Genomic DNA, 9,163 nt, shown 5'->3' with positions numbered 1-9,163 from the left:
AGACAACATTGCTGTACATTGTTCCCCTTTTATCCATCACAATCAACAGTATAACATGCCAGTCCATCAGGTCTATAGTATAATGACAATATCACTGGATGTCTCACAATACAATCAACTGACATTGACAAAGAACCAAACAAAGTTCATGATAAACAATATAATAAACCTGTAAGTAGAGATTTCTTTCTCAAGAACATAATGGCATTTCTTTTCATAAGGAAATATAAAATAGCTGCATGTGAATACAGTCTTGTTGTAGTCGAAATATCAATTTCAAACCACAACACTTCTGAAATCTGTTTTGAAAACCAAATAATTCATACCTATAACTTCTTCATCCAGTTAATCTGAACGATTCATGCTCTGGTAATCAAAATAATCATTAGAATTTTTAGACATGGTCTGAAAATGCGCTTCTTTTTGCAAAAACATTCCAGCCTTAATAAAACAGTAACAAAAACATAAAATCAGCACATATTGCAGCCTGCAGTAGACTGAGACAAGGGAAATGCAATATAACAATGCAACCAGGATGAAAATCAATAACCTGTATGCCAATTTCCCTCACAAAATATAGATTCGTATGGATTAAAGCCAGCTGGTTAATTTCCGTGAATCTGATGATCTGGATTTCTAGCTGAGTTTCCCAGAATAGAATCATTTATACTCAACTTTGTCGCACCACATGAATAATATTTCAGATAAACACTGAGTCAGCATCAATAGGATATCTTCAAAGATGGTCGTACAGCTTTGATGAAACCAACAAAGATCATTTTAAACATACCTTGATAAAAATGTGGGTCAAAGATGGAATCAAATTAAAAATAATATTCCCATCTTCCTTTGAAATCTAAATCATCTAAATTTAAATTTCAAAACCCATTATAAAATTGAAATCAAACATAGAAGAGTTCCAATGTCTTACATATTTGAATCTAAACAAGGACAGTTCAGACAATAGTGCTGTAGTACAAAACCTTAGCGCTACCACAAGCAAGTCCATGTTAAGGTATGGGCGTTATAATCGTCTTAGCCCAAAGGCTGCTATGTACAACTGAGGTTATAATGAACTTGACACCACAGGCCCTTGTGTCACTGCAAGGATTACAGAGTTTTTAAAAAAATATGAACATTCTGAGATGACACCCCCGACTTGAAACGCTTCTCAAAATTTATATATATTTTTTAAAAAAAATCTGTAATCCTTGCAATGACACGAGGACCTGTGCTTGACACCACTTTCTTACATGATATAACCAAAAACAATTTTATATGTATTTCAAGTACATACACAACAAATGGTCAGAACAAGAAATATTTCGTCAGTTTATTACAAGTGTGATTAATGTAAATATATCGTTATTAATAGTTTGGTGTTATTCATAAATCACTTCTGTCTATAAGAATACCTTTCATCCTTCACCATGCTTAGAACTTAAATCAACGTTTAATGCTTTATATACAAGTTTAATTTTTTAGAAAATAAATAAATGATACTGGAGTAAAATAACAGACTATTATATCCTTATACAGAAAAACTAACTAGCATGACCACCAAAAATGTCATCTACCAAAATACATGTGTAAAAATGTTGCAAAATAAGTGCATCTGTTACCAGGGTCACACAATGGCTAAAATAATCCTGAATTATATCATGATTATGCATTCATGGTGTTGTCATGTAGCTCTTATGCTAATGTAAATTCACTGATAAATGTCAGTTGTATTGCATAATCTCAGGAATGAATGCCTTGGTTTTGAAAATCAATGATAAATAATGCTTTTGTCATAACATTAAGAGATAAGACTTTCCTACCAATGCATTCAGAAGGATGTATATAATCCTTAGGCAATGCTAGTAGCATAAAACTTTTTAAACTCTGTACTACTGGTTTAGACTGATTCTGGAACTTAAAGAGATAACTATACACGCCTCGGGCAAGGAGCCAGGATTACAAAGGAACAGGGTTTTATCTGGGGTAATAAACTAAGAGCCCATGGTGGTCTATGATGTCATGTGACTTGGGTAGATTTTAGTTCAAAAGTTTAGTTTAAAATTTGGATTTTGAAATTATCCCCTTTCACTGATACTGTAATCAACGTAACAGGTCGCCTCGCAAAATCACTGGATATAAATTTAAAACTTTTAACTTATGAATTTTAGTTAATTGAATTTTAAGTTTACTAACATTTCTTACAGACTTTGAGTCTAATGAAGTTGAAGGAAATCACTACACATCAGACCAAAGCAAGATCAGATAACCTGAATACTCTCTCCAGCAGGTCACCAATTAAAAATAGAATAAATCGAGAGTAGTGTTGGCAAACTGGCAGCAGACTTAACATGAAATATGTATGAAACATTGTATTTATCTTTATTGTGTCGAAAAATAACACTGAAAATACATATATTTGAATTCTGATTGAGTAGTCTTGAGACACAATGAAATATTTGCAATTTATCTGAGCAAGTAAAGAGAATGGTTAAGTCAGACAGTAGGGTGCAATAATAAGTAAAATGCCACTGCCAAGTTGAATGGGATGCCATAACCCACACTGAAGTTTGAAGCACTGAACACCTTTCTTGTCAAAAACATTAATGCAAAATGATAAAACTACCATAATTACTTCCTCCTGTAAACACAGTCTGCACCCAATGTATATTTCTTACAATCTCTCATAAGGCTAAATAAAAAAATAGTGAAATGTTTCTCCGACATCAGCGCATCACTTTTACTTGTGCATGTAGCAATTTTTTTATTGCCATTATAAAAAAATTTTAATCTGGCCGCATCCCGATCATCAATTAGTCCAGTGTAAGTATGAGTGTTTGATAGCAGAAGTGTGACTCATTAACACGTGTTCAACTTCCCAAGCTGGATTTTTGAGAGAAAACAAAAACAATGAGTTCCTCCCTCATCACTTTCTTTCTATCAAAAATGAAAAATAATGTCCTGTCGTCACTTTTGAAAAAAGTGTGCCCAAGAAACATATAATTTTTTTATGCAGCCAAATAAATATAAAAAAAAGCCAGATTTCTATGTTTTTCAAATTTTACCAATATTATGAAAATCTGTATCCAATCCTCATGACAGCCCTTTGTGAAATCACTGCTACATACCAGTAAGTAATAAACATGACTTGATGCATTGGTGTGATGTTACACACGGTGTGAGAGATTGCCCAGAAACATGCAAGTCAATGCGATAATATTATATAAATTTATTGCATTAACAAACATAAATGCTGCAGTTCTAACCTTTAAGTCCAAGTCAATTTCTCTTATGTAATTCTCTCACAACATAGGCTCAACGCTTCTTTCTCAATCATTTAACAGAAGCTGACATTGTCAGACCCATCAACTGGCAAATAGCATAACAATACTCTTAAAACAAAACTGACAATAACCATTACCAGGCTTTAAGTATCATTTGAATTACGTATATTAGGCCAGAACAATTTTAGTTCTTTTTTAACAGATCACCGGTCATATTTTTACAAAAATAAGAATAAAAAATAATTTTTTTCCCCTAAATATATAAAACTGCCATGTTTTTATTCACCAAAAATGTAAACTTACAAAAAACCATTTTTTGTGTGTGTTAACTGTTTTGTCCCATATACATTTAAAATTGCCAGAAAGTAAAATATTCTTCATATTTAGAACTAATGCTACTTTGATTTTATTACTTTTTTCTATTCTGCCTCAAGGTTTTCTGAGGACCCAAATCCATAAAAGGAGAGATAAAATTGGTCTGGTCTTATGTACAAATAATCACACTTCAAAATATCAGTTTACAACATTTTGCAAAGTGGTCCAAAACAATGTTATATTACTCACTGACATGGCATTGTGTATTTATTCACACTTATCAGAGTAGTACACAAAGCATGTGATCTGGACTATCAGTTGTCAGACTTCCACTTTGGTTGAAGCTGTGGTGGCTAAGTGGGTTAGATGGCCAACTTTATGTGCTGGAGATTAGGTGCCTCACTCTGAGAGTGTGTGTTTGTTGTTGCATGCATGGTGTAAATATGTGTATCCTCATCATGAACTGAGCTAGCAGATATTCACAACAATTAAGTAGCAGCCATGCGAACATTTGTTTGGTTCAGAAATTTGACCCAGCTGACTGACATTACCAGCATACCCACTGACATTTGAAAAAGTAATTTCAAGAGAGACTTCTTGCCCTCCATTAAACTTAAAGAGGATGCAGTAATTTGAGGAAATCTTTTTTTTTTGCAAAAATAAATACCTCTCTGATGATTCTGGGTCAAAGTAGCTCCCCTAGAAAATACCTGATTGAGTACCAGCTTTAAAGGATTGTGTGATCATAAGGTTTGACGATGTTCTCAAACAGCTCATGCTATCAACTGCTTGCCTTGAGGACTTCAAAGCCGAAAGGAAGACAGTAAGTGAGTGAGTTTGATTCGATACCGCTCAGAATAGTATGCAGGAGGAAAGTCGTAAGTAATGCAGGCCTTGAAAACTAATAAACATATAATACTCAGTGCAACACTCATTATAACCAAAACATTAGATCAACACTGATTTTATTTTGCAGAATTTACGTCCTAAGAATAAAAAAAACTTGTTTAACAAACAATCATTAAATACTTACACAGTTCACTATCTGTTACGAGGGAGGAGTGCAAAGAGAGAACAGCCAGGTGTGTGAAAAAGGATGGAGACAATGCACCTCAGGGAAATGAGCAAGTGTGTGAGTTTAGTTTTATGCCACACTCATCAATATTCCAGCTATATCGCAACAGTGTACAAATAATCCAGTCTGGACCAGACAATCCAGTAATCAACAGCATGGGCACTGATCTGCACAACTGGGAAGTGATGCCGTGTCATCCAAGTCAGCGAGCCTGACCACCTGATCCCATTAGTCGCCTCTTCTGACAAGCATGGTTGCCTTTAAGGTAAGCATGGGTTGCTGAAGGCCTAGTCTATCCCGGACATTCACGGGTCCCTCAGGGAAATGAATCAATAACTTAGTTGACACTCATGCACATGCTCCGTGCACTCTTGGCTGTTTCTCTCTATTTTTAGAACATAAGTAAATTTTGGCAAAAACTCACAGTTGGTCTGATGTTTTAATGATCAGCATTTCATTGAGTATTATGTGTTTATTAGTTTTTGAGTCCAACTGCAATTCATCAGTCTACACCTGGTGCAACCTAACGTAATATCATTGTTGCACATCAAAACAGGCTACACCTGTTGATTCAGTGTGCAAGTGTTGGAAACAGTCAGAAAGCGGTTGATTGGTTTGGTTCATGAAGATCATTCATCGCGGTTAGGTGAAGTGAAACTAACGCACAGCTTTAGTACTTTCTCCAACTTCAAACAAAGTCAGCACTGAATTCATCTGCTATAGATTGTTACAATGTATGTTCCACTGGATCTAACTTGACTGTTTATCATGACTATTGAAGAATATCCTTCTACTCGAGTATTTCAAAACTGTCTGACATCTCAAAAAGTCCCTAGTGGCTGCACAACTTTGTTTAAAAATTAAATTTAATGCTTGAGCATTAATAAGGGTGACTGAGAACATTATGAAAGAATTATTCTGGATCTGAGAAGATAATTTAAGCTCAAAAAAATTTCAGAACATTTCATGATATGAATAGTAACAGTCATTTAATAACAGTCTGTGTAGTCATAGACATTGCTCTAAGTGAGTTAAAACCTTATTCTTCTTCCCAAATTAAGTCTGTTTTGTTAAACAGCAAAATACTAACATACAGTTGGTTTAAGTTGATTTAAATTTAAGATTTCATTCTGCAGTTTCGGGGTGCACCAGAGCAAGTCCTACATGCTTATATCAAGCCCTGCATGACCACTCATGCATTAGAAACAACACAGTGACACAACTCGTTGATCAAGACCTGCAAATATTTACACGATAAACATGGTAAACAGTAGTAAACTGTGGAACAAGGTGGAGGTAAAACATGATCAGAAACAAAATGAGGATTAAGATGATTTCCTAAGCGGGCCTGCACTTTACCTGTACCTAACCCTAACCCCAAACCCTTAGGATTGTAAAGGTTGCCCAACCCTGACACTAAGGATCATAAAGGGTGCCTAACCTTAACCCCAAACCCTAAGGGTTGTAAAGGGTGCTGCGCCCAGTTAACCTCCTAAGCAAATGGAACCCAAACTATACATACATAAAACATCCCTCTTTATCTTCAAGCCTATATTGATGTGGTTTTGATTACATTTAATTTCAAACAAAGTTAAATAAGTTTCAATACTGCAGTCATCTTGCAGACTTACTCTGACCTCTGTGAAAATGAAAGTGACATTTCGTTAGCTTGGTTATGAACCGTGCGATCTTTCTTTTGGCCATAACATGCTTATCGTATAGAGAGGATGTATTTTAGAATTCCAGCAATATCAGAATGTGAAACTGGTTATCATACCCCAGCTGATAATAGTGTCAGAGTGACACTTAAATGTGTAAATGCCTTAAATATTTGGCTATCCCACTGCACCACTTAATGGATTAACATCTGATAAAAAGTTTCTCATGTCCCCTCTTCATACAGACACTGAACCAAAAAAACATGCAAAAGACTGCCAACTACAAAGGAAGCTGTCAAAACCAGCATCTGACCAATCTGGCAAGTTGTCATCAATAGCATAAAATCTCAGTCCAGTCCGTGGCTTGTACATTTATCATCCAGTCTACACTCCACCACTGAGTCTAACAAAACCTTATGGGAGGTCGCGTCAGGTAACCTTTGAAGCTGACCAATCAGAACACAGCTTACCAAATCGTGAAAGTGCACATTCACACATCCCTTATGAACTTTTCATCTCGAAAAGGTTCGTACCCGAACGATTCCGAATGTGATTTAGCATACGATCGCTTCCGGGTGATGCACACGGCTTACGTACAGCCATGACAACGGTGAGTAAACAGTCGCTGAAAATAGTGTTTTTGACAATATTTAAGGATCTTACCATGCGGAAATATTAGCTAATGGTAACCATGTCATCAGAAACCCGAAAGCGTATATACTGCAGGTCAAATAGCTGTGTTATATGCTGATTTTTGTTTGTGGAGAGATCTGTGTCGGTGACCTGAATATTTTGAAAGTCCCTCCGATCCCTAAATAGTAGCTGTTTTTTGATTGGTTAAATCTATTTAACCGTCTCGCATTTGATTGGACTGTCATTGGTTGCTCAAAGGTTACCTGACACGACCTTCTAGTAGGTTTTGTTAGACTCAGTGGTGGAGTGTAATGAAATACACTGAGACGAAGTTTACTTAGACTATTTTATCATCAACTCTACAATCCGGCATGTTGTCTCAACCGGATACTTCCTTCAGTCCCAGTGAGCGCTGGTTTAGACAGCTTCCACTGTATCATGATCAATATGATAACTATGTCGATGGGTAATGTAAAATTATGTTCATCAATATTGTTTTGTGCAGTCATTATGTTGACAGTACATTTTTCATGTTTCTAGAGGAACAAAGTCAGCAAAATATTACTTCCAAAAGTAATCCCTGCCCAAATGCCACCATCATGTTCATACATACAAAAGGCTTACTTATCAATCAATGTTCTTCCCAGAAAGTAGAGCTCAATATCTTCCAATGACTTTCCTTTTGTCTCTGGAAGATATTTCACAACGAACATAACAGACATCAGACAAAAGAGTGAAAACAGATAAAAGGTTCCATCTTGTCCAAGAATCGTTTGCATGGTCATGAATTCTTTAGTAACCACAAAAGCCACTAGCCAGTTACCAAGGATTGCAATTGAGCTTGCTGCTCCCCTTGCACGAGAAGGAAATATTTCAGACATAACAAGCATTGGAATCGGACCCCATCCCAAAGAAAATCCGACAATATAGATCATGAGTGAACAGACTGGTAGCCAGGTTTTCATGGTGCTGTTCAAGGAATTGCTAGCTAGCAACCTGTAGTAAAGTCCAAATATGAAGAGAGTTGCTGACATGATTAATCCAGCGATGATCAACAGTTTCCTTCGTCCAGCACGATCCATGAGGAGACAGGCAGCAAATGTAGCTACCACTTGAACAGCGCCAACAGCCACGGTAGCACCATGGGCAAGATCTGGAATGGCAGATTCAAATATTGACACAGTGTAGAACATAACAGCATTGATTCCACTCAGTTGTTGAAATACAAAAACAGTCAGTGCAATGAAGAGAGGCCTGGATAGTTCCGGTTTCTGCAGAAATTCCGACCAAGCAAACTCCTCTTGTGGATCAAGGCCTTCTTCAATGTCTCTGCATTCCTCTTGAACATCCATATGTGAATCGCGAAGAACCTTCAAGGCCTGGATTGCTTCAGCTTTCATGTTCCTCCCCAACAACCATCGGGGTGTTTCTGGGATGGAAAATGACATGACCAGTGCCAAGGCAGCCTGGGCAGCACCTATAAATGCCAGGCCACGCCAGTCAAAGTGAAGTCCACAGGCATATGCCAGTAAAATTCCCACTGTTATGAAAAGCTGGGTGCATGATCCAAGAACACCTCTCATGGATTTCGTGGAAATTTCCGCGATATAAACAGGAACACAAACTGTTACTAATCCCGATGAGAATCCGGTAAGAAATCGTCCAGTGTAAAGGTATGTCAATGACGATGACCACAGCATTGCGACCCATCCCAGTAAGAATGGAACAGACGCTATCATCAGTGATTTGCGTCGACCAAACTTCTCAATACACCACCCGCCGGCAGGCCCCCCAAGTATTGCTCCAACTGTCATGAGCGACCCAAACCAACCTGCGTTTTGCTTTGTAAAAACACCACTTTTTATCATGCTCGGAATTGCCGGGGAACTGTATCCGATGACATATCCAAAGCACAACGCTCCCAGACATGCTACGAAAGTTGTCCAAATCAAACGACGAGGAGATCCTTCATATTTTGACTGCACCAAACGAGCACCACCTTCCAGGGAAGCCATCTTGTTTCTGTATGAAAGCTCCCTCTCGCGATTCATAGGACTCGCTCTCCGTTACTGCCACGCAACAATCGGAAATTAAGTCACAAGTTGATGTTGAGCAAGTGGTTTGGGCTGTCTGACGTGTCAACAGACGCAGCTGTGATTTCTAGGCCGACCTACTTATATTTATTCGCCATGCAGAAG

At 37.3% G+C, this 9,163-nt stretch overlaps 1 protein-coding gene across 1 annotated transcript; it reads right to left on the bottom strand.

Annotated features, from left to right (window-relative positions):
• Positions 1–14: 14 nt before the first annotated feature.
• Positions 15–8,998, bottom strand: LOC137265746 (solute carrier family 2, facilitated glucose transporter member 8-like). The gene has a single exon (XM_067801196.1). It carries the CDS (start codon positions 8,978–8,980, stop codon positions 7,586–7,588), a length of 1,395 nt encoding a protein of 464 aa, XP_067657297.1. The 5' UTR covers positions 8,981–8,998; the 3' UTR covers positions 15–7,585.
• Positions 8,999–9,163: the final 165 nt, after the last annotated feature.

The sequence above is a fragment of the Haliotis asinina genome, chromosome 15 (assembly GCF_037392515.1).
Source record: "Haliotis asinina isolate JCU_RB_2024 chromosome 15, JCU_Hal_asi_v2, whole genome shotgun sequence".
Classification (NCBI taxonomy): Eukaryota; Metazoa; Mollusca; class Gastropoda; order Lepetellida; family Haliotidae; genus Haliotis; species Haliotis asinina.
Note: the sequence above shows the minus strand (reverse complement) of the source record. Positions and strands in the feature narration are given on the sequence as shown.